This window comes from Pholcus phalangioides, unplaced genomic scaffold (genome assembly GCF_987345545.1).
Source record: "Pholcus phalangioides strain wild (caught in Gottingen) unplaced genomic scaffold, Ppha-v1.0 ptg000008l_1, whole genome shotgun sequence".
NCBI lineage: Eukaryota > Metazoa > Arthropoda > Arachnida > Araneae > Pholcidae > Pholcus > Pholcus phalangioides.
Window position 1 is genome coordinate 41523743 of NW_028301601.1, and position 26744 is coordinate 41550486.

Here is a 26744-nt window from a genome sequence, read left to right on the forward strand (position 1 = left end):
CTATTGATGTGTACTTGTTAAGTGCTTCGAAGCGATTCTCAGGCTGCTTTGAGAAGTCGCGGATAGACACTGAGTCTAAGGGAGTCGAAGGTGAAAAAAAGCTTTGGAGAACCACTGGCTTAAGGGTTTTATATAGGCGTTGCTTGGATCGCAAAAAGAAATTCTTCAGAAGTTTTCTTTACTGTTTAATTCCACCTTCCCCCCACAAGAATTTCATTGATGACTCCCTTTTAGTCCCCCCCCCCCATGGTCTTTGCCTCCTGCTAAAATCTACTTCGAAATGAAACAGTGACTCACTTGCCACTGTTGCCTACTAGTTGCTTAATATTTTGATTATTTCTAAGTATGCGTGTACTGAGTTGTATTGATTGTATTGATTGTTGTTGATGTAGAATTCTAATATATTCCATCCGTGCTAAATATGAACGTTTAAAGTTAAAATATTACAGTATGTATGTGTTACGGTGAATGTGATAAATTCGCAATAAATGTTTGAACGAAATTTATCAAACTTATCAAAATAGTCGGCGATTATGCATAATCAACGGATAGATGAAATTTACCCTAATAGACACTACATATTGGTTTAATGCATTTTTTTTTACGTAGGGACAGATGAGCTTAAATTTCTGATCAAGACGTTTATATTTTGGGAATTCTCTCGCGACAAGTTAATCGACGCAACCCCTTGGGGAACCGACCAGACTTCAAACTCGAAGCCTTTTTTAAAAATCAAAAACTGGCTTCAAAGAGGGAAAGAGCATAGGAATGGTCCCTGGTACGGAGCCATTGTAAATATTTTCTTTTGTCCTACCTTCAGTAGTTCTTTATCTATCCTATCGAGGTTTTAACATGGGGTGCTTGTCTAGATGCCGACTGAGGGACGCTAGTCTAGACTAATGAAAGGTTCCCAGGGATTTGTTAACTATTGTGATGAGATACTTGACACAGTATATTTAACTACTTATGTGGGGACGAAGAAAATGACATGAAAGCTCTCCGGCTTATTGTGGGAATGTGACGACGCAAAGAAGATGCATATTCATATGGCGAATGAGTGCACAAAAACACGGGTGGCAGGCACAGAAGAGCGGTTTTTTTTTCTTTTTTGACACCATTCCGTTTCCATGCGTCTGGTTTTGTGTCCGAGAAATACCACAATCACATATCCCGCGGTAGATGTAGTGAACAAACAACATCGTTCGTGTATTTCGGGCAATTGAAACTGTTGTTAAGCACTGAATGGTTCTGTTGTTGTCGTGGTGAACTGTAAAAAACCTAACAAAAAACATAAAGACCTGCAAACAAAAAGCTACTCTTTCTTTCTACACTCTATAAGCTACACAAAAGAACTGGTGACGCACTTTTTGTGCGCATGTTATTATATAAAGCAGCGTTTCTCTTTCCTTTTTTTGCCCGTGGCCCCCTTTGAATATTTTTTTTCTCGTGGGTCCCCTGAGTCTTCGACCCTCATCTAGAAGCAAGATCCTTTATACGTATTAAATTGATTTTTTCAGTGAATTTATACTGAATGAAAATTTTTGCAAATGAAATTGGCCTCCAGACCACTGGCCTAGAATTTATTGAGCTGCCCACTAATCCGAATTCTATTCAGGACCGTCTCAACATCATGGGCCCCTCAGGCAAAGTGATGCTATGGTAGTCCTATACTTAGTAGGAAATAAACAGCCTACATATTTCCTACTTATTTTAAAAATTTATTGCACTATACAAAATATCATAATACTTGTGGACATGAGACCCCCGGGCATGACCCCTCACAAGAGTGGGACTGACAGAGCTGCATCCCAGGGCCTGATATGGTTTTCATAATGTTTTGTTTTTCCCACTAAATTTAATATAGACGAGGGGGTCTGTGAAAAATCTAGCCGGGGGCCTGCGAAAAACCCCATCCTAGGGAACCTGCTGCAAAATGTGGGCGGTGAGGCCCGGGTGAGTCCATGCCCTAAGACGGAACTGGTTTCGTTGGATTCTGCAAGTGTATAGTCAATATAAAAGCATTATTTCTTCACCTTAATTTTTCTTCTCAGCTCTCTGCAGCCCTCCAAACCACCTGTCACGGCCCCTTTCTAAATTTATTGCATCTCCGTGATTCCTAAATTTCTACACAAATATTGAGTTTTGAACACCCCTCCCCAACCACTATTTACTGCTCCCGACATTTCCTATTATTTTACGCCTATGATGATGTCGTACTGACTTAAATTCTTCACGGTTGCAATCGCAACAAAATGTATAATGAATAACATGATTCTATTCCGCACACATTATTCGACCTCACTTGGTAATGCATAATTTCTCAAATTATAATATTTTGTTTCGAAATTCATGGGTAAATTTTTTTCAAGTGAGCCAGATTAGTTCGCAAGCAGGGGTTTGTTCCTCCATGTATTTCATTTCATTGTTATGTATTTTTTATTTATGAATTATGTGAAAAAAGTTTGCCGATTGCTCACAACTTCTGTAAATAAATGTATAGAAAAAAAAGGCTATGGAGTGTGTGTGTGTGTTGTGTTTTCGTTCGTGTTCACATTTTTCTAATGATTGACCAATTTTTCATGTACCAAAACAAGACTCAACTTGAAAGATAGAATTGCCGAAAATGTCAAAAAAGTAATAATAATAATGCAGCATAGTATGCAAGGGCGTAGCGAGGGGGGGACTTGGGGGTCTGGTCCCCCCTCCCCGAAATGTGAGAAAATGACCGAAAAAAGGGAAAAAGATGGCCAAATCCATTGTTCTGTCACTTTGGTCCCCTCCCCACGAACGAAATTTCTGGCTACGCCCCTGATAGTATGCTTATTATCTTGGTTTTAACAATGGCTTTCCGCACATTTTATGTCAGTTACATGGTTTTCACATGGTCGTCGCGTTATTGATTTTAAAATTATTATTATTATATATTATAAAAATGATAGCATGATATATTAGGAATTATAAAGGCGTGGTTCATTAAAAACTTTGGCTATTGTAACTTTCCAGGATGCCTGTACTCGTTAACAGGGCCGGCCGTCTTAAGAGCTTCATGGGACCCTGGGCCAAGTGGTTTTTCTGAGGCCCAACATAATTAAGGGGCTCTGGGCAAACCCTCTCGTCAATGCAGAAATCGGCCCAGACCAATAGAAGTTTCACACACGAATTATACGTATTCATCAAATGGGATTCAAAACTGGGAGATTGTAAGTATGAAAAGATTGGGGAAAAAAGGGTGTCAAAAACCATTAATCTGTCTGTCATCATAACCCCCCACCCCAAGGGCGTAGCGAGGGGGGGACTTGGGGGTCTGCCCCCCCCCCCCCGCAATGTGAGAAAATTACCGAAAAAAGGGAAAAAGATAGTCAAACCCATTGTTCTGTCACTTTGGTCCCCCCCCCACGAACGAAATTTCTGGCTACGCCCCCCCCCATCTTGTAGCAAGTCCCCCCCCCCGACCGGGACTTTTCAAGGCCCCTCTATAGTTAATTTATAGTGTTAGAAAGTAGAAAACTAAGAATCAGGGCCGTAACTAGGATTTATGCCGTCCGGGGCAAACATCATTTTCGGTGCCCCACAACGATTTATAATGATAAAATTCGACTATCTTGTAATGATGTTCTTTGTACCCCCGCCTAAAACTACTGCCCCCTAAATTCTGCCGCCCGGGACCGTCACCCTCCACCCTGCCCCCCTCTAGTTACGGTCCTGGTAAGAATAACTGAGAACTCAGCCCTCCCCCAGTGGGGGACTATCGCTCTGATTTTAAATATTTGTTAAACTGATGTGTGACTGCTCATGAGCGGAATACGAACTTTTCGCTCGTATTGCAGGCTCCTTTCAGCTACAAATGAACCGTGACAAGCCGAGAGCCGCAGAAATGAAAGTGAACCGTTGCCTCCTGTAATTGGTCGGAAATGAGCCGTGAATCGCTTCTTTTTTTCGCTTGTGTTGCCTGCTCCTATTGGCTACAAATGAACCGTGAAGAGCCGTGAGCCGCAGAAATGAAAGTGAACCGTTGCCTGTTAAAACGCCTCCTGTAATTGGTCGAAAATGAGCCGTGAATCGCTTCTTTTTTCGTTTGTGTTGCCTGCTCCTATTGGCTACAAATGAACCGTGACGAGCCGCGAGCTGCAGAAATTCAAGTGAGCCGTGTCCTTTTAAAAGGCCTCTGGGAGCCGCTTCGCTTGCCACTGTTCTGGAGAACTTAACAACTAGTCTCTTCCCAAGTTCCCACCCTCCCCTCTAAGAAGACGTTGGCCACGCTTTCTTTTTTTCCCCTTTTGCAAGGTTTTTTTTTGCACAAAAGGCTTTTACAATCCCCCTTTCGCTGCGTTCTTTTTTATTTACTATTATTTTTTGCTCTTTTACCTCGGATTGAATGCATCTCTTGAAGGGGAAGGAATCTCATTCTCGGTGTTATTATTATTGTTATTTGGTCTACTCACCAGTGCAGTGTTACGCATGGGCACGTCCGCGGGGAGGGGAGGTGTAGAAGAGGCAGATCTCCTGAAAATAAGATGTTCAAATTTCCAAGATTCGGAGTACTTTGAATTGATAGGCAGTAATTTTTTGCCAGATAGAGAAAAGCCGCAACTAGGGGGGGGGGGGGGTCTGGGGCTCGGGCGCTAGGGGGGAGGCGAATGCACCTCTTTTAACTGCTCCTTCTACATTATACGGGGCACAGAAATGCAAGTTTGTTCCGGCTTAAAAAGTATCTAGGTGCGTTTCCCTGGATTGGGGTTGGGGGGGGGGGAGGTGCTCTCATTACGGTTCTGCTCTTCAGCTCGGATTTGTTGCTCCTCCTAGAGATGACAGAAATCGTTTTCCCGGATTTTTCTTTTCTTGACCAGTATAAATTTGTTTTAGCTCTTCAACGTCGGATTTGGCTTCCAGCAAAAATCATTTTCCCATATTTTCATAATTTCAGTCGTTATTATAATGAATAAAAGAAGGGGGGGGGGACGATTGTCCACCTCTTCCTTTGCGACTATAACAGTGATTCCCAACGTGGGCGATGGAATGTTCCGGGGGCGGTAGAAGCTACGGGTATAACATAGGATCCTATGGCTTGGATTGCATTGGGGGGGGGGGGGGATGGGAGAACAAAATTTCTGAAGAAGGGGCCGTTGCAGGGGCGTAGCCAGAAATTTCGTTCGGGGGGGGGACCAAAGTGACAGAACAATGGATTTGGCCATCTTTTTCCCTTTTTTCGGTCATTTTCTCACATTTCGGGGGGGGGACCAGACCCCCAAGTCCCCCCCCCCCTGGCTACGCCCTTGGGCCGTTGGGACACAAAAAGGTTGGGAACAGTGGCCTATACCAATACATTTTTTTTGTGAACTGGAGGGGTACTTGTTATCACTCAAGTTTATCAACGTAACCCCTTGGGAACCCAACCCGCACTCTCGAAGTATTTTTTCCTAATGTGTCGTAGTCTACACCTTTATACCTAGCTAGGTATAAAGGTGCTGTATAAAGGCTACATTCCGTACGAGAACCTTTCGCGACTCCTTACAAAATGACTTTAGTGCGAGAGAAAAAAAACGGTGATTGTTTACTTTTATGTGAGATGTCTCGAAAATCTACATCAAAAGCTGTCCGGCGTATCAAAAAAGACGACCATAGGCAGAGATGGACTTGGAAGTCTGGGGGGTGGGCACGATGATGATGATGTCAATTCACATATACATTTATACATTAGATCAGTCGACTCTATCTTTGATGCTGGGGGGCAATGCCCCCCCCCCACACCTCCCGTATCTTCGCCCATGAAGACGACACAGAAGATGAATACAAATCGTTTATCGATTGTTACGTAAATGAGAACATGGATGTTCATGGAAATACAGTAATATGGAGATTTTTTCCTCACCATCTTCAGGGCCATCTTAAGAGCAATATGGGCCCGCGGGCCAAATGACTTTTCTGAGGCCCTTTTTTTCCTGAGACCCCCCCGGGCCATGCCTTAAGACGGCCCTGACCATCTTACGTGTCTGGTTTAGTGCACAAAACCATCTTCTATAAGGGGCCATTCAAGTATTACGTAAGCAGATTTTCGGCCATTTTTGACCCCTCCCCCCCATTTGTCAGCAAAAGTCGCAAAACACTAACCCCCCCCCCCCATATCTTTAGAAACGGGTGGTTGATGACGTAAGCAACCTTCAAAACCCCCTTCCCCCCCCCCTTGTCATCAAAAGTCAGCAAATCCGAACCCCCCCCCCCCCCCCCCCGATGCTTATGTTATACTTGAATGACCCCTAAGGGAAAAAGTTTATTTTTATTATTTTTGGAATGAGAGAGAGAGAGAGAGAGAGAAAAAAGCTTGATTTTTTGCATATTTCTCTGGTTGATTTTTTAATTGAAATGCAACGTATGTCCATCAACTAAAGCGTAAACGCAGTGTGCTGTAATTTGAAAAAAAAAATCTAGATATTGTTTGTGGGGAAGGAGGGGGTAAATCTCACAAGAGTTTACAAAACTCTTCGCTAGATGGCGCTCTTGATCAACTCTTCAAAAGAGCGGAAGAGCCGTGAAAGAGCTGCGGTTCATTTTGGTGAGCGAGCGGTTCAGAGCCGCTCACGGAAAAGAACCGTTTTGCCCATCACTAATGTACAGTCTATTTTCACCATGCGCCGTTGCAGGAGTTGGTCGTAGCTGCTGCATCTGGTCTCTTAGAATGGAGACAAATTCTGTGGGACACGGTATGTTGCTACTACTGTTGGTGATCAGATCGCCAGGCAATCTGAGCTCTGTGCCGTATACGAGTTGTGCTGGTGTGGCTTTGAGGTCTTTCTTCTTTGTAGCAGGATCGTAGCCCTAACAGGACTGTTGGAAGTGTGTTCACCCAGTTCATGTTTGACCTAGCTATCAGAGCTGCTTTCAGTTGTCGATAAACTCTTTCTATCATCCCGTTAGCTTGAGGATGGTAAGGTGTCGTCCTGATGCGCTGAATGTCAAGGATTTTGGTGAGGAAACGGTATGTTTGTGCACCTTTGACTTTTGGCAAGGCACACAACATCGAGTCCAGGTGGTGCAGTCTTTCCGAATTGAAGGCCATACAAAGCGATCGCAGACAAGACGTGTTGGGGCTTTGATGCCTGGGTGACGTAGATTGTGAAGAACATCGAAAACGTATCTTCGAAGAGTATTCAGTATATATGGACGTACTCGATTGCAGGATGTGTCACACCAGAGTGGTTTGTCAATACCAACTAAATTGCAGATATTGAGTTTTAATGAGGAGGAATGCTTGAGAGAATCAAGTTCGCTGTTGGTCGCTTGAGCTTCTGCGATCTTGGAATAGTCTATTGATGGAGGACATGCAATGGCTTGTATTCTAGAAAGAGCATCAGAGACTAGGTTCTGTACGCCTGATACGTGTCGTATGTCGGTGGTATGCTGTCCGATGAAGTCAAGATGTCGTGTTTGTCTGGGAGATGTCTTGTGAGGCTTTTGACGAAACGCAAACGTCAAGGATTTATGGTCGGTGTAGAGGATGAAATGTTTTCCTTCGATCATGTGTTAAAACTGCTTCACTGCCGCATACGCTGCTAATAGCTCTCTGTCGTACGCGCTATAATTCATCTCAGCTTTGATAAGCTTCCTGGAGTAGGAAGCGAGAGGTTGCCAGTGCGAGTTTGAATGAGTTTTTTCTTGCAATCTACGAAAGCTTGATTTGATGTTTCCGTCCACTCGATCTTCGCGTTGCTTTTGGCTTTTTTTTTGAAGATATAAACATAGTGGATCTTGTGTTTCTGCTAACCCGGGAAGGAATCTCCGATAAAAATTCAACATTCCTAGAAAACGTCGAAGTTTTTGGAGGGTTGCCGGTCTTGGGAAATCTTTTATCGCCTTCACTTTATCATGAAGAGGAGAAATTCCCTTTGATGATATCCTGTATCCGAGAAATGTGACTTCATCTTGAAAGAATTTGCACTTCAGAGAGTTGATCTTTAGACCATGTTCGGCCAGTCGTTTGAAAACTATGTCCAGGTGCTGTTTATGCTGTTCAGAGTTCGCTGATGCGATGAGGATGTCATCTATGTATCCTGCTGAAAAACTGAGACCAGCCAACACTTGGTCGATGTACCTCTGGAATGTTTGGGCGGCATTGCAAAGTCCGTAGGGCATGAAAGGAAATTCATAAAGCCCGAAAGGCGTGATGACGGCAGTCTTGGGCCCGTCAGCTTCTGCCACTGGAATTTGTTGATACGCGGAGACGAGGTCGATGGTCGAGTAGATTGCAGTCCTATGAAGCATGTGGGTTAGGTCATGGATATGAGGAATGGGATATCTGTCTGGTGTGGTGATCTTATTTAGCTGACGGTAATTACCGCAGATACGCCACGCACCATTAAGTTTCTTGACCATATGAATTGGACTGGCCCATGCACTGTTTGATGGCCGACATAATCCTTGTTTTTACATGTCCAGAAATTGCTTTTTGGCGCAAGATAACTTTTCTGGAGAGAGACGGCGAGCTTTAGCAAAAATTGGCCTACCTGTTGTCTCGATGATATGCTCACAGCATGGTTTGGAGTTCAGCGAAGATTTGTGCTGAGCAGGCTTTGATAAGTTGCATCACCGTCAAAAAGTTTGATTGAGTGCACTTCTGACTTCTTTAGTTGACAGTTTGCAGTGAGTTTCGTCCTCATGTCGAGGAGACATAGTCGTCGTAAGTCCGGATGCAAATTGAAGTTGTACAAGAAATCAGCTCCAAGAGTCAGTTTCGGTACCGAGGCCAAGAGAAAAGTCCACCGGAAAACTCTGCTGAGTTGAAAATCTAAAGTGACTGTTCGCTCACCATAGACGTTTATTGGAGACGAATTTGCAGCGGAAAGTTGGAGAAGTGGTTGACGTTTGTCAGTGCTGCATGCTGGGAGTATTGAAACGTCAGATCCAGTGTCTACAAGGAATGAAATGTTGGTGCTTCGATCAACTACAAATAAGCGAAGAGATGTCGTTGGCAGGGAGCATGTCGCGACTACTCTCCACCCTCGTCGTTTTTTGTAAACCTGCATGGTGAAGTGCACCTTCTGGCTTGATTGTCAAATGTCTTATGGTACCAACAAAATTGCCTATCCGGCAACGTAGGTGGTGATGTTGATCTCTTTGAACGGGAGAAACGCGAGCGCGAACCACTACGGGAACGCACACGCAAAACTGTTTTCAGTTCGCGGAGTAGTTGGGCAATCTCTTCTTGGAGTTGTGCGATCGTGTCCGACTGTTGACTTTTGTTCACGGCGTCTACATGAGGTGGGCTTGCTTCTTGGATCTTGTCGGCCAGCTCTGCCGTTTTGTCAAGGGTTAGTGGGCTCACGACAGCGAGTATAGATCGAGTAGATTTGGGCAGTTGTTGCAGGAAGAATTCTGTCAATAGTTCGTCCGAAACGCTGAGAGATTCCCCTCTTCGTTTTAATTCACGAAGAATGTCAGACAGTTTCCAATCTCCAATTGGCTCACAAGCGAGAAGTTTCCTAAGCTGTGTAGACGAGGATTCACTACAACGTGTGACTAGTTCGTGCTTTAGTTTTTCGTATGGCTCCGAAGTTGGCGGGTTCATGAGAATGTCTCGTTCTAGAGATGCGTTATCTGGAGGAAGATTTGCAACGATGTAGTTGCATTTTGTTTTTGACTCTGTTATCGGTTTCGGAGCGGCTAACTCAAAAGTGCTTTCACACATCACGAACCATAACGATACATCACGCACGTTGAATGGCGGTGTAACTACGGCACTCACATCTGCCATGGTGTTTTCTTTTGCTTTACGTCCGATGTCGCCAATCTTTCGTTGATCTATGAAATGATTTCGTTCATATATTTACACTTTATTTACAACGGATAATATTTACACAATACAAACGGGACTGCTGGTAGAGGAAAATGTGGCCCGTGCATGGTGAGACACAGACACGCGCGTCGGTGAGTAGGACAACATCAACCATCAACAAACCGAGCCAGCCGCCTTTGACTCCCGATTTCTGTTGTGATGCCACCAGCAGAAAATAGACTAATTAAGCTGAGAAGATACGCCAGCGCCATCGTGTAGGCAGCACTGTCAAGGTGGAAAAGTCATAGCACACTTTTCCCCCTCTTTTGACATATGACAGAGTTTTTGTAATCAAGAGTTATTCATATCATATTTATGTGTAATATTTTTGTGTCAAATAGTAGATATATGACATATGTTTTGTGTTGTAAGAAAATTAGTTTGTTGTCCTTTTTCAGTTGGGAAAACGAGTAGGTTACACACCTATTTTTTTGTACACATAGTATGTGTTTTCAAAATTTTTGATTTTCGATACGATCCCGATATCGTAGATTTTGACCGATTATTCTAAATTAATCCCCTGGAATTTTTGCTCCTTGGTGTCAAGTGTGAGATGATTTTGAGGCATCTTAGTTGGAGAAATTAAGAGTTTGTAAAAATTTAAATTTGCTCCAGGATAGTAAGGCAGGACATGGCCATTTTTTGAACTTTCGTTTCCGATCTCGAAGGTGACGCGGAGAGAATATTTTTTTTTTGTTTATTTTTGCGGATGGACACACAGAAAATTACCGCTTTCCGTGTTTGAAACTTTCTGCCATGTCATCAGAATTTTTCTGGACGATGAGACATACATGCTGAACTATTTTGTGGAGTCATTAATTAAGTAATTCACTAATAATTTCATTTTTATTTAAAGGAAACTTAAACACGTGCCGTTGATATTTGTTAACGTTGAATTTGGATAATAATTCTGATTGGAAAATATTTAGATAATTCAAGAAAGTGTATTCTAAGTGTCATCTTGAATTTAAAATCATGTGTTAATTAATTTTTTTAATTTTCTTTGTCATGTGACGAAATTCTTCCTGTATCATTAATTATGCGTCGAAGTATGTCATGTGACCTATCATTGGAACACGGAATTAATTTCCCATCTAATGGTAAAATTTGATTTGTATTTTTTTAATGATGTGTGTGCGTAACTAAGCGTTTTCCTTTTTGTATAACATTTAGTGCATTGTCCTTGGGATCAGAAGAGTCTCCCCGTAGGAAGAAAGTTTCGTTCAGGGCGTTATTTTTGTCCAGATTTCAGACTTGCCCTTTCTCCTTAATTGGTCAAAAGTGATGTCGTAAAAATTTACGCCACGAATCAAAGTGTGCGCATTTCGAAGCCACGCCCACTTTTCAATTTACTTATATCCTCGAAACATCGGTGGGTTGGTTCAGTCTGGGTTCAGTCTTCCATTTTCTCTCGTTGGAAAAAAAAACGCGGTCCATTCGATGTTAGTAATGTGAAATCGGAAATCGTTCTCGTGAGATGTTGCTGTTCGCTATCGCAGTAGTTTTCCCATGTTTGTTGCCGAGGCGATCCTGAAGCCTGTCACCATGTCCAGAGCAGAGTCTGAGAGCACTCCATGCCAGCTGAGAAGGATCCGGAGAGTTTTGTCCTATCTTGGATAAGCCGCCTGTTTCCCGATGTCCCTCGAACGTGACTCGAGATCCAAGAACTGTGGCAGTTACCTTTAGAGGATATGGAACACTGACCCCTGGGTGGCAGAACGTCAAGTCACTCGGAATTTGTAAGTATGTGGAAGTATTCTCTTAGTTTTCTCTCTCATTCACCATTTCTTTTGAGTTCGTGGCGGTGATCTGGGAATTTGTAAATTTTTTGTTAATATCATGATTCATTGAGGTTAGATCAAACTCCCCCCTGTTGAATTTTTCGGTTAAGTAGAAATTTCTTTAATGTGTCTTAATTCTAATGATCGCTATGACAATGCACATTTTCGGGTTTATTTTGATATGTTTGTTTCGCTGTTTAAGGTAAAGGGTTGTTGATGTTGGAAAAACATTTTTTTTCCGAATGAGAGACTTTTGAATTTGCTCAATGTCAGTTTTGAAGTATTTTAAATGATGCTGCTGTATTGTTAAACTATCTCGTTGAGGAAGAAAAGTAATTAAAATTTAATTATCTTAACTATTATAAATGTGTATGTGTGACTTGTAGTAATTTGGTTCTTTTTACTTGTTTTCATGTGGTAAATCTTAATTAAGATGAAACTTTAGCACTCCCCATTGATAAGGGTTATTTCGTGGTCAAGGTAACCACGCTCTGTATGCCCTATTCGAATCACTGGCCTAGGTGTTTAAAGATAATCATATAAGGAGGAAAATGGTCATAGTTCTGATTTGGTGAAATAGTGTCTCTTTGGGAACTAACATGATATAATATATTGGTGCTGTGATTGTGCAAGTTAAAATTTTCAGAGACTAACTCATGTAAGAGAACATATAACGTATTGATGCGTGTGACGTGTAAAATATAATTTTTTTTTGTGAAGATATAAAAGCGACATAACAGCACTACAAACACTTCAAAATATCAAATCTATCCTTTAGTGCATGAGAGTTTTACAAAATTTAATATTTAACATTACTGCCAATTTTTACGATGCTTTACTTCGATTTCACCATTACTCATCACAAAAAAATAATTAAAATTTTTGTCATTTAGGTGCTATAATTTATTATCAATGAATTGTAGCTTATTAGTTACTTTGTGCATTGAAGAGAGGTTGATCTAAAACACAAATTTTCAATTTTCTTATTTATAAGCGATTATTTATAGCATAGTCATCTCCAAGCACAATTTTTATTGTTCCAACAATATTCAAATTATTTATTTACACATATGTTCAATTTATTTAGACATGATTTTTCTTTTAAAATAATTTATATAGCAAAAAACATAGAATGTAAAATTTCAATTTGATATTATCGTAATTGCAGATTCATGTTTCGTTTGCCACGTAAATATTTTCAATACAATCCAAAATATATATGGCTATTTGATATTTTTCAGCATTATCAAGTGGGATCCACTGCCCTATTGATTGCGTGACATTATGTCCATTTATATTTTTAAACTAGCTGATACCCGGCGACGTTGCCCGCCCCGTAAAAAATTTATATATGTATAGCTTATTAGTTACTTCTTAATCAAAAAAATTTCTGCATCAAGTAAGAGAAAATTACTTTTATATTTAAATATTTTAATTAAAATCTTCAGGCAATCGCTTGAGGATACACTATATTCTTTCTTTTTCCATCTGGTGTGTAGATGTACAAATTTTTGCTATTACCAACACGCGAACAGGTGACGAAAAGGTGTCCGCGTGAAAAACAGGGCTCAAGTAGCTTGATACCTGCCACTGCTAACAACTGGCCTTGCACTTTGTTGATTGTCATGGCAAAAGCTAAACGAATCGGGAACTGTAACCGCTTGAAAGTGAATGGCATTTCTTCGGTGATGAGTGGGATACGTGGAATGAAGACTTCTTTTTCTTTGTAACATCCAGTTAGAATCGTTGCTTCAATGATGCAATTGTGAAATTTCTTCACGCAGAGTCTGTTGCCATAGCAGAGTATCGGTGTCTCCAAATTTCTTAAAAGCATTACAGGTGCTCCGACTTTGAGGGTCAAATTGTGTGGTGGCACACCCGGAATATCCAAAGAGTTCAGAAATTCTGCAGGATACAGAACTGTCTGCGCTGTGTCTGTGACAGTGTCAACCGATTTGTAAGATGTGGAGTCTCCCGGAATAATTTTTAGGATTTTTTCGTTGATCTTGTTCACACTTATTTTTCGGTGCCAGAATCACACTCTCACAAAGCCACTCATGGTTTCGGTGATTTTGTTGAATGTTTGGGAAGACTTTGTCTGCAAGTTCTTGAACTGAGTTTATATATATAATAACTGGCAAAATCCATTTGGGAACGTTATCAGTCCAGTGCTTGGGTCTACGGGAATTCTTCCATTGCCAAGTTTGATCAACTGATGTGAAAATGATAGCAGTGCTGAGTCATTTTGCAGTTGAACTCGCATGTTGGTGGATAATGATAATTTTTTAGCTTCGTGCCAGAGTGTTGATGTCCTAACAAACTCGAGGCGACCACCAATAGACAGAACCTTCACTTCCAACCCATCTCACTAATGGCAGTAAATTGCAATGTAGCGATATGGCCGGAGTTGGTGTTTGGTGAAGTAGAGTGCTGATGATTTGAGGCAAGCATTGAGTTCATCAGCTGGCGTAGAACATTTTTATTCCCTGTTTTATCGTCGTAGTTGTTGTTCTCTGTTGTTAGTGACGTCAGATATCCAGCTTCTGCAGCGAATATTATTCAAACTCCTTTTAAGCACTTTTTAAATTAAAACTATACCTCAACGATGGGTGGTTGATGAGATAAAGGCCACATTATCACTTACAGGACACCCTGTATATAGGCTAGCAGAAATACCCGGCGCTCCCCGGGTTTTCTTGGATTACTGGGAGGATTGGAAAAGTGACAAACCGTTATAAAGGAATAAACTGTTATAATAACAGAATTAAAGGTGTGACAAACCATTTTAAAGGCATATATTCCCGTCTGAAACGCATTGTTGGAAACCACGGTAACCAAAGTAAACGTTCCGAAAGTGATTGTTGAGGCCCCCAAAACCATTGTTGCCCGACAGTTTTTTTGCCCATTTCGGGCATTTGCCCAGCTCTGACGAACTTTTAAAGTAGCCTACGGTTCAATCCCGGACCTGTTTGGTATATATGCAAAATCTGGCGACGATCGGTCTAAAACTGTAGATTTGTATAAAGAGCATGCATACATACATACATACATACATACTTTCACATTTATATATAAGACTAGCTGATACCCGGCGACGTTGCCCGCCCTGTAAAATATTTACATATATATAGCTTATTAATTATTTCTTAATCAAATATTTCTGCATTAAGTAAAAAAAAATTACTTTAATTTTTAAATATTTTAATTAAAAACTTCAGGCAATCGCTTGTGGATACACAATATTTTTGTTTGTCCATCTGGTGTATACATGTACAAATTTTTGAGATTACCAACACGCGAACAGGCGACGTAAAACTGTCCGTGTGAAAAACAGGGCTCATGTAGGTTGATACCTGCCACTACTAACAACTGGCCTTGCGCTTTGTTGATTGTCATGGCAAAAGCTAAACGAATCGGGAACTGTAATCGCTTTAAAGTGAATGGCATTTCTTCAGTGATAATTGGGGTACGTGGAATGAAGACGTCTTCTCCTTTGGCACATCCAGTTAGAATCGTTGCTTCAATGATGTAATTGTGCAATTTCTTCACGCAGAGTCTGTTGCCATTGCAGAGTATCGGTATCTCCAAATTTCTTAAAATCATTATAGGTGCTCCGACTTTGAGGGTCAAATTGTGTGGTGGCACACCCGGAATATCCAAAGAGTTCAGAAATTCTGCAGGATACAGAACTGTCTGCGCTGTGTCTGTGACAGTGTCAACCGATTTGTAAGATGTGGAGTCTCCCGGAATAATTTTTAGGATTTTTCCGTTGATCTTGTTCACACTGTCATTTTTCGGTGCCAGAATCACACTCTCACAAAGCCACTCATGGTTTCAGTGATTTTGTTGAATGTTTGGGAAGACGTGGTCTGCAAGCTCTTGAACTGAGTTTATATATATAATAACTGGCAAAATACATTTGGGAACGTTATCAGTCCAGTGCTTGGGTCTACGAGAATTCTTCCATTGCCAAGTTTGATCAACTGATGTGAAAATGATAGCAGTGCTGAGTCATTTTGCAGTTGAACTCGCATGTTGGTGGATAATGATAATTTTTTAGCTTCGTGCCAGAGTGTTGATGTCCTAACAAACTCGAGGCGACCACCAATAGACAGAACCTTCACTTCCAACCCATCTCACTAATGGCAGTAAATTGCAATGTAGCGATATGGCCGGAGTTGGTGTTTGGTGAAGTAGAGTGCTGATGATTTGAGGCAAGCATTGAGTTCATCAGCTGGCGTAGAACATTTTTATTCCCTGTTTTATCGTCGTAGTTGTTGTTCTCTGTTGTTAGTGACGTCAGATATCCAGCTTCTGCAGCGAATATTATTCAAACTCCTTTTAAGCACTTTTTAAATTGAAACTATACCTCAACGATGGGTGGTTGATGAGATAAAGGCCACATTAGCACTTACAGGACACCCTGTATACATGCAAGCAAAAATATCTGGCGCTTCCCGGGTTTTTTTTTAATTACTGGGAGTATTGGAAAAGAGCCAAACCATTATAAAGGGATAAACTGTAATGATGGCAGCGTTAAAGATGTGACAAACCATTGTAAAGACATATACACGTCTGAAATGCATTGTTGGGAACCACGGTAACCAAAGTAAACGTTCCGAAAGTGATTGTTGAGGCCCCCAAAACCATTGTTGCCCGACAGTTTTTTGCCCATTTCGGGCATTTGCCCAGCTCTGACGAACTTTTAAAGTAGCCTACGGTTCAATCCCGGACCTGTTTGGTATATATGCAAAATCTGGCGACGATCGGTCTAAAACTGTAGATTTGTATAAAGAGCATACATACATACATACATACTTTCACATTTATATATAAGATTAGCTATAATACCCGGCGTTGCCCGGGTTTTCTTCAATGAGGCTTTTTTGGATCACGTGATATCCCCCTCTTTCTTTGAGGGACATGCAAACCGTGTCTAAGTTAACCAATATGGCGACTTCCTGCGCGACTTCATGATATAAACAAATCTAGATTTAAAGGAACATAGAAACGAATAAATATTTTTTTCTTTTTTAAGGGGTGCTAGGTATTTCGATCCCCCCCCCCCCGAACTTTAAGTTCTCCATCTGCCTGTTTCATCTTTCAAAAATGCTTAATTGAAGCTGTGGAATTTCTTCGATGTACTTTACGGGCCCATAATTAATTTTAAAACATCCTAAACTATGAATTTATGCAGTTGAATATCAAAAGACAATACGGAGACATTAATTTTTGCTTGAGAAGATATAAATAAAAAGTTGAAATCAATGTTATTGCATGAATGTCCAACTCAAAAGTAGGTCCGGCTAATCACTTCATATTTGATCTCCTGGGCTTCGTATATCTCTAATCGAACTCAATATTTCAGAAATCTAGAATTCAACACGATTTTTAAAATTATGTATGTGACAGAAAACTCCACAAAATTTCAGCATTTCTACAGTAATATCGGAAATTTTAACACTGATTTCTATGGGGCATCATCCTTTGCCTTACCCTCAAAGTGATGCTGATGATGGTGTCTATTCAAAAAGCTCTCATTACTGGGAGGATTGAATAAAGTGGCAAACCATTATAAAGGCATAAATATTATACATATACGTACAGCATTAAAGAAACGGCAAACCATTGTAAAGGCATATACACGTCTTAAGCATTGCTAGGGAACCACGGTAACCAAAGTAAACGTTCGGAAAGTGATTGTTGAGGCCCAAAAGCCATTGTTGCCCTACGGTTTTTTGCCCATTTGGGGCATTTGCCCTGGTCTGACGAAATTTTAAAGTAGCCTATCGTTCAAGTCGGGTCCCATTTGGTATATATTTTTGGTATATAGATTTGTATAGAGAACATACACACACACACACACAGAAAATCAATTTTATATATATAGATAGATAACGCACATTTACAGAGCAAAAAAATATTAATAATATCTCTAAACACTTTTCTTATATAGTTCGATAGCAATAAAATAATTCTTACCTCAGTAATGAACATGCTAGCACTTCGTCGCGGCTTCGATCACCAATGTCAACATACACGTATACCACATGTTTTGGAGGATATAACGATGAATCACTTCAACTTTGATGACACCGAAGATATATATATATTCTAAGTTTTATCTGTCATTATTATCGTAAAAAAATTTTTAATTCGAAAAAAAAACAGCATATTTCATCGCTAAATATCACAGCGAGAGCTCGCGGCCAGAGGCGAAATTTCCTCTTTTCCAAGATGGCCGCCGTGAACTACTTTTCTTGCTGCTTTAGTCCTTGCAGCGGTCCTAAGTAACTACTAAAAAAAGTCCTTAGCTTAGAGATAGTACCGAAAAGCCGAACTACTGGCCAGCTAAGGACAAACCGGCACTTAACTACTTTTTTTCGGCTAAGGACCGCAGAGATAGTTCACCCCCTGATTACTTGAAAAAGTAAGCAAGACCTAGAAAAATTATGCAATGAAGTGAATACCAATCTGAAAGAACTAGACGCGACTCCCAACAAAAAATATTTACCTCAACTTATTTTTTATAACATTCCTGAGGAAATTGATATGGATTATGCGGAACAAATAATCAAAACTCAAAATTCAGATGTAATTGAAGACAAGACGGGACTTTCAAAGTCAAATATATAAGAACGGTTAGGAAAAGCACCGCTCGGAATCTGGTAGCCGAGGTATCGCCCAACATTAGAAATATTCTGTTAGAAATGGACATCGAACTGAAATGGGGAATATGCAGGTGCACTGACTGTGTGTCGGTCAAGAGATTCTTAGCGGTCGTAATGCACGCGTTGAGCCGCAAGACCGCGTTGTCATTATCCCTTAGCGTGTTCCCATCATTCTGAGATGACAAGTATAATAAATTCAATCATTACGCAAGTGTATGCAATTTTCAAATCAGCTGCCCCTTATGTTCAGGAAACCGCTCGCTGAATGAGTGTAATCAAGAGACAAGCTATGTTGCTCAAACTGCACTAACAACAACATATACATGAGACGGTAGAAAGCACGACACAAAACACGCTGTCCAACTTACATTTTGCGCTTAGAAAGAAAAAGACAAAATATTGACTATGGATATTAGAGATGATTATCCTCACATTAGGTGTCTCCAAATTAATCTCCAGAAATCTCGTAAGGCAACCATCAATATAACTGAGATCATTAGAAAAAATCAGGTGGATATGACAGGATAAAACAGCCCCATTTTCATTCAAAATCCTTACTGTTTGAAAAACAAAGTGGCAGGTTTCCCCAAAAATACAAGGACCTATCAATCAGGGAAAGAACTGAAACGCGCTGCTATTACTGTTCTTAACCAAAACGCTGTATTAATTAGTCAACATTCAAATGAAGATATGGTTTCAGTAGAATTTGTTCACAATAACACACAATTTTATGCTGCTAGCATTTACATGGACCACTCTAGAGATTTAAGTTTCAATATTACAAAAACAGACGCTATTTGTGATTTCTGTAGTAGGAAGCAACTTTTGTTCGCTATGGACACAAATGCGAGATAAACATCTTGGTACGATACCAAAACAAACGCTCGTGAAAGAATTCTTGACTCATTCCTGTTGTTATATGATTTATTTAGATTAACTCTTAGTGCATTAAGTTTACCATTACCTAATTTAAATAGAGGAATGCCGTGATAAGAGGGGGAAAGGGGGTGAATATCCACCCAGCTTCTTTTATAGTTTCTGAGATTATATTATTACCAAAAATAAAAAGGAAAAGCCATCTAAAAAAATGACAGGATACAGTGAATCAAGCAAGACAACATTTCAATAATTAAGAATTTAATTTAAAAAAATGAAACATTGGTTCTAGGGGCCCCTTATGGAACGAATAATATGAATATTACAAAGAGATATTAATTGCTGTACATGGACATACCGCGAACGGCGGCATCCCTGAGAGAAGATCCAGGATTTTGGGCGTTATCCTCAGATGACGGAGCCAACAAAAAGGGGGGGGGGGGATATCCGAAAGATAGGTAAATTTAGGGTACTTTACCGAACTGTCCCTCGGAGGATGAAGACCTCAGCTCGTTCTCGGGTGGAATGCGAATTGTCTCAGGAAGACGGAAGGCACGTGTCACTCACTGGAGCAAACATATAATAATTAATAAGAGTAATTAGTGACTGTTAGTTTGTTTTTACGTGTGGGCCACATATGAATAGGGAGTATTTACGTGTGTGCGTGTGTGTATGAAGAATGAGTATAATAAATAATAATCACAAAAAATAATAACACTACACCTTCCATTTTTCCCATTCTCCATAACACTATCTTCTAGATGTCTATGGATTATTAATGATAATTTAAACACGCCTTCTTTCTGCCCTCCAGACGGACAAAGCCACATAGATTTATTTGACAGTAACGTCATATTCTTCTTGCCTAATATCAATTCCTGGTCGATTGCAGAAGAAAGTTGCTCCGACCCCATAGAAAAATTATCAGTTTCTCAATCTCTATGAAAAGCAGACGTTCCGTTTATCCTTACTTACAGAACCTTCAAATACAATTTTGAAAAAGCAAATTGGACGTTCCACGTGTCGTTACAAAAGAATTTTACGATATTTTGATTCGTTTCAAACCCCATATATCTTTGGAAAATATTCATAATTTAAATCACGATCAAGAGCTAGAAAAAGTAGTCAAAGGGGTTGAGGATCTGAATAATTTTGTCTGTAGCTACATCACGGGCATACAAAACAATCAATGTCTGTCGTAAAACCAAAATATGTTCGACAAAACAAATCAAGAACAGTCGCGTGGTGGAGCAATGAGCTCACCGAAGCTTGCCACCTGAAAACGGCGAATATATCAAAGAACTTACAATAATGTTGAACTCAGAGAGAGCAGGAAAAATTACTATTTCGAATGTAAACGGAATTAAAGCAATAGACTAAAATTCTTTAAGTTTCAATCGTGGAAAGAATATTGCACAGACGCAGGCTCGCAGCCATGGACTATTTTGTATACAATTTCAGCGGGAAAATATAAAGACAACAAGTTTGACAACAGGTAAAACCCTGAACGGGGACTTCACAACAGATTTTAATGAAACTCTTGATACTCTGGCTAACCAGTTTGTACCTTTCGACTACAGCAACAATGATATTTCATATCATAAAAATTTAAGACGACTTCTGGAAACTCCGTTAGACACAGAGAATGATTTGAATTTCTTAGAAAAATAAATTCGTTCTATATGGGGACGTCGACTAGGAGGATGCGACTCTTTTCCGGGAGGTGGCGGAATATCCCTAAACCCTTGATATTGGAGGGGTGTCCAATTAAAGCACGAAACTGAGGAACTTAAAGAAGAAGCCTTTATTTCGAAGCACACTCAAAACAGACAACCTTCCAGGACGGAAGCCACATTCCAACTCGCGTTCTCTTCTCTTGGAAGATAGATTTTCTCTTCTCACCTTATTTTAACAACGTATAAACAAACAAAGCATACTATGTGGTATAAGGCCACAGAGTTAGTAAAAATGTCTATACTGGAAAAATAGATTCGTTACAATCTCCCCCTCTGGCTCCGACGACGTCTCGGCGAGGAGCCAGTAACAGCCATCTTTCCTTTGGGAGTAGTTCCTGACGAACAGAACGGGAAGCTCCGGGCAACTGCTGACACTCTTGTGTCAGGTCGAAGTTCAGTTCTCGAGTCACACCGGTTCTGGAGACGTCGACTAGGGTTCGGATGCACTTTTGAAGAACGCAACTCTCTTGGGGTCCGGGTAATCACGGTTGTGGTCTCAGCATCTCGTAATGGAGGCAACTTCCTTTGGAATCGGTACTGCTTTACGGGATTCAAGACGAGTTCTTGTTTCCTCCCGTTCAGGAAATCTTCAGCTTCCCGAGTAGATTCAACTTTTTCACTTATCTTATCCAAAATATCATTCCCACTTTGGGACTCGCGGAGAGTCCGTGAACTTTTCTCCACTACAATGAAGTTCAACAGCTCACACTGCTTGGCTCCCTCACCAATTGGGCTGGATAGTTTATTAGCGTGGCTGCCTGGACAGTTACGGGCAATATGACCACGATTTTCACACTGATAACACACTATTTGATCCCAACATCTTCGGGCAACGTGTCCACGTCGACCGCAGTTATAGCAAGCATGCCTTCCTCGCAAGGTCGAGCGAGAATTTGAAACACGACACTTTTCGTAGCCTTCTCCAGGACCACCTTTACAGCGGTATACCCTGTCATCACCACTCTTGTTGATCTGGTGCTTGAGGAAAGGTCTTCCTCCCCCTAACTTGGAACATTTATGGGATTCTTCTGAGAAGGAATAAAGTTTTCGCTGCTCGATGAAAGGTATCGGGCCTCCCCCTGGCTTGAAGCATCGCTTAAACTCCGCCGGGGATGAATCAAGATCTCGTTTCTGAGAAATAAGGTGGGTAACTTCATCAGTATGACGTCGATATGGGGATGACTTAGCAGGTAGTGCCAGGAGGGCACTGCTTTCAGATGGGCTTTCGACGAACGGATGTCGCTTCTCAGGAGCTTCAGAGAAGTGCCACTTCCCTTGCTGTGCATCCAGGAAGATTCCAGCATCTCTGAGAAAATTGGTACCGAGAAGGGTTCGGTTTTCTCTGACCTGTGGTAGCACCATCATCTCTGTGGGAATCACTTTACCTTGGACGTTGATGTCCACAGTCGTTGTTAGGACTTCGGCTCTACAAGCATATCCATCGGCTAGTCTCATAACGATAGTCTTGCGGGAAAAGGGCAAACAATGTTCTTGTAAGAGATGATATAGCTTCTCCCCTGCCACCGAATGTGTGGCCCCAGTGTCAGCACACACTGCTCCACGCTTATGACAGATCATGACTTCGATAGCATTTCTTTGACGTCTCTCAGTTGAGAAACTGTAAAAGTCCAAGGTGTCGACACTAACTTCTGGGGTGTTCGTGGCAGGATTGCACGTCCGACATCGGGACTTGACGACACCAGGTTCTCCGCACCCGTAACATCTTAGGACATGACTGCTACTGGCATCTTTCGATTCCGTATTAGGATGGGATGATAAACTGTATAAGTCCAAAGCGTTGACACTGGGTCCTGGTCTATCTGTTGGAGGATTACACGTTCGGCATCGGGACTTGGTAACACCAGGTTCCCCACAACCATAACATCTTAAGACAGGATGACGTCCTGCATCTTCCGATTCCGGATTCGCACGTTTATTAGAATGAAAGTCTCTTTGTCGCACTGGGGACCTAAGGGGTTCATGTTGCTTTGACTGCAACCTCTTCCTCTCACATTGGATCTCGCTCTTTTTGTTTCGAAGGTTATGATAAGCATCCAGCTTCTCCACGATCTCTTCAGGGGTCAGTCCACTCACTCCAAACATCCAGAAAATGTTCTTTAACTTCAGGTGGGATCCTCTTCTTCATCTGATCCGAAATCATCAGATCGTCAAAGTTTCCAATGTTCAGTTCGGACAGCCAGCCTTCAAAGTAACTTTGGATCTCAAAGTGATAGTCCTTCCAGGTACTTCCAGGTGCTTTTCTGTGAGTAGAAAAGAGCTGCCGGAACCTTTCCGCACTCAGCTTGAAACGGCGTAAGAGAACCTCCGGGATGTGGTCGTTATCATGGGCCTTATCTTCAGGTTCTCGAGCAATGAGTTTAGCAACTTCATTCGGCAAAGCTCCCAGCAGATACGCAACCCAGTTCACCTTCTCCACTTTCAAGAATTTTAGCTGTCTTTCAAACAACTTTAGGAATAGCGACATATCATCTTCACACGGATTGAAATTCGGGATCAACCTCTTCACGTCGAACTTGGGCTGATCGATGAGAGCAACGGATGGCTCTTCTGCCGGTTGCGAGAGTCGTTGAAACTCAAGCTGCAACCACATCTTTTCAAGTACAAACGAACGTTCTCTCGTTCCTTTTCTTCGGCGATTCTAGATCGTTCTTTTTCTCTTCCCTCAACTATTCTAGCTCGTTCTTCTTCTCTTTCCTCAACTATTCTAGCTCGTTCTTCTTCTCTTTCCTCAACTATTCTAGCTCGTTCTTCTTCTCTTTCCTCAACTATTCTAGCTCGTTCTTCTTCTCCCTCTCTTTCTGCGATAATAGTAGCCAGCAGGGCTTTCACGAATTCTTCCTCATAACCGGAGGACTTTGTTATTATATGCTTGAGATCTACTACACGCGAATCATTCGGAACTTCCTCTCCTAATTCTAGAGCGAGTAGGATCAAATCACGTTTCTTACCTTTGGCCAAGTACGCCATTTCGATTTTAAGCGGTATCAGGAACCTCACAGTTGAGATCGAATGTCCGTTTCGTACTGCCTTGAGTTCCAGCCACGACGTTGGGCGCCACTTTTATAAGGGGACGTCGACTAGGAGATGCGACTCTTTTCCGGGAGGTGGCGGAATATCCCTAAACCCTTGATACTGGAGGGGTGTCCAATTAAAGCACGAAACTGCGGAACTTAAATAAGAAGCCTTTATTTCGAAGCACACTCAAAACAGACAACCTTCCAGGGCGGAAGCCACATTCCAACTCACGTTCTCTTCTCTTGGAAGATAGATTTTCTCTTCTCACCTTCTTTTAACAACGTATAAACAAACAAAGCATACTATGTGGTATAAGGCCACAGTGTTAGTAAAAATGTCCATACTGGAAAAATAGATTCGTTACAGTTCTATAATCTAGTGTTTCTTAACCTATTTTTGCCCGTGGCTCCTTTTGAAATACATTTTTTTCTCGTGGCTTCCCTGTCTTACCAAGAGTTTTCAACTCTCATCTGGAAGCAAGACACTTTATACGTATTGAAATGATTTTTTTCAGTGAATTTATACTGAACGAAAATTTTGCAAAGAAAATTGGCCTCCAGACCACTAGTCTAGAATTTATTGATCTCCCAGCTAGTCCGAGTTCTATCAGGACCGTCTCAATATCATGGGGCCCTCCCTCCTTAGGCAAAGTGATGCTATGGTAGTCCTATACTTTAGCTGGAAATAAACTGCCTACATATTTCCTATTTATTTTCAAAATTAATTGTACTATACAAAATATCATAAGGTGGAGTGACTTATGGGCATGAGACCCCTCACAAGAGTGGGACTGACAGGGCCTAATACGGTTTTCATCCTTTTTTTTTGTTTTCATACAATAAATTTCATATAGGGAAGGGGGTCTTAAAAGTTTAGCCGGGGACTTGAGAAAAACCCCATCCTAGGGAACTTGTTCATATTCACATACTGTCATATTCTCGTCTATGAACTTGTCATATTCTCGTCTTCGCCGTCGTTGGGAACGGACGTGCTTTTATCGCGCTCCGCTCACCGACGAATAGAAGAAGTTTTATCCGAAACCGTTGCCGGGGGATTACCGAAGGATTATCTGTCACGTCAGCGCGCCATTTTGTGTCTTTGTGTTTTACTTCGTTCTCGTTTTACTTAGCGTGTTGTCTATTTTTGGGTCATATTCTGCGGTGTTCTCTTTTTTTTCTAGCACACGTTGGATTGCGAGATAAGTGGGTTTTTTTTACTATATTGTTTTCAATTTTTTTTAATTTTCGTTGTGTATTTTCGATCCACTTAACTTTTTTTTTTCTCGTTCGCATTTCATTTTCATTGAATTTTTGCCAGGTTTGTGTTTTCTCGCTTCTCTGATATAAATTCGTAGGATTTTTGGACGTTAGGGTTAACAAACAGTGTATACTTTTTCCCAGGTTCCCTCAAGAACTTTGTTTTTCCTTCCACTAGGGCCTATAGTTGTAGTGTAAGTGTGATTTGAGATAGTTTGCTAATTCTAATAAGTAAAAATTGTACTTACAAATACAAATACAACGTCACAACAGGCAAACTGCCCAACGAGGTGGCTGACTTAAGAACATCATGGATCCCCGAGCCCCTACCTACTACACCACACATGCACCCCCCTCCCGCGGAACCCCCCAACGAATCGGTACATGCGGGAATGTGCGTGTACGTGTAGTGCAACCTGACGTAAAGTTTGTTTCGGTGTAATGCTTGTTATGTGTAGTGCTGTCATCTGCCCCCAGTTTTACTAGCTATGAGTGAAGTGTTATGGTTGAATGATTTACCGTTGTAGGACTGTTGCTCTCTGCGGCGAGACTTTTTAACGGGGAGATCGGCTCGCATTTGCGCCTTGAAGTTGGGAACCACAGAAAACCAACTTCAGCCGACCACCACTGTGGGGTTCGAACCCGGATCCTCGCATCACGAGTCCGGCACTATAACCACTCGACCACCACAGCGGCAAATTGTAGCTTAATACTTTTTTTTACAGTGTGTTCTATTCTTTATATACATATTTATTTTATTCTTCGTGATTTAGTGTTGAGCATTCTATTTTACGTAATTTTTTCGTACATTCTATTTTACGTAATTTTTTCGTACAATCTCTTATGTACATTTTGCATAGTAATGTATTTTACATTATTTTAATTTCCTGTTAACGTTTTTCATTTTCCTATTTTTAATTATTATTATTATCTAGCTTTAGCAATAGTGTTAGTATGCCTCGACCTCGACTAGTGTTGTGTAGAGCTTGCGACGGGAGGTTTCCCTGGTCTAGGGGTATAGTAGCTGATAGTTTCAATTGTAAAGGGTGCTTGGATAGGAAAAGGCTAGAACTCGAGGTCGAAGCTTTACGGGAAAAAGTTAGGGTACTAGAGTGCCCGGTTATAACGGAGCCTCTGGTCGTCGAGCCACCTGTTGATGAAGAAGCAATCTCCACGAACAACGAAAGTTTAGAGGGCGAATGGGTGGTCGTGGATGAGGTAGAGGGGGATAGTGATAGGGGTTTAATCATCGGCGATTCTATGGTTAGGGAGCTTGGGAACCGAGTGTGTAGGGATTTTCGGGGTTTCGAGCGCTGTTGTCTTCCTGGGGGGAAGATTGGCAACGTTCGAGACGTTTTTCATCGCCGAAAGTTGCCCTTGCGGGTGATTCGGTGGGTGGGCACAAATCAGGTAGGAGCGAATATTAGTGAGTCTCTATCAGAGTACCGGGATTTACTATTATCCGCTAGGGAGGGGGGTTCAGATGTGGCAGTGATTCCAGTGCTGCCAAGGGGTAGTAGGAGGTATAGAAATAGGATCCACCAATTCAATATAGGCCTGAA

The 26744-nt window shown here is 41.3% G+C and overlaps 2 protein-coding genes across 2 annotated transcripts; both read right to left on the bottom strand.

The window, feature by feature from the left end:
- Positions 1–6709: 6709 nt before the first annotated feature.
- Positions 6710–7515, bottom strand: LOC149084295 (uncharacterized). Its single transcript, XM_089235297.1, has 2 exons — positions 7187–7515; positions 6710–7094 (listed from the first exon to the last, which is right to left on the bottom strand). The coding sequence occupies exons 1-2, from the start codon at positions 7513–7515 to the stop codon at positions 6710–6712; spliced, it is 714 nt and encodes a 237-aa protein (XP_089091423.1).
- A 1465-nt stretch (positions 7516–8980) lies between these two features.
- LOC149084296 (uncharacterized) lies at positions 8981–9745 on the bottom strand. The gene has a single exon (XM_089235298.1). The coding sequence runs from the start codon at positions 9743–9745 to the stop codon at positions 8981–8983; it is 765 nt and encodes a 254-aa protein (XP_089091424.1).
- Between the last annotated feature and the right edge of the window lie 16999 nt (positions 9746–26744).

Excerpts from the sequence above, each read along its gene's own strand:
- LOC149084295 (XM_089235297.1), bottom strand. The coding sequence starts at position 7,515 with ATGATCGAAGGAAAACATTTCATCCTCTACACCGACCATAAATCCTTG. Across the intron at positions 7,095-7,186 it reads GGTATTGACAAACCACTCTG|GCATCAAAGCCCCAACACGT; the intron begins GTGTGACACATC and ends TACGTCACCCAG.
- LOC149084296 (XM_089235298.1), bottom strand. The coding sequence starts at position 9,745 with ATGGCAGATGTGAGTGCCGTAGTTACACCGCCATTCAACGTGCGTGAT.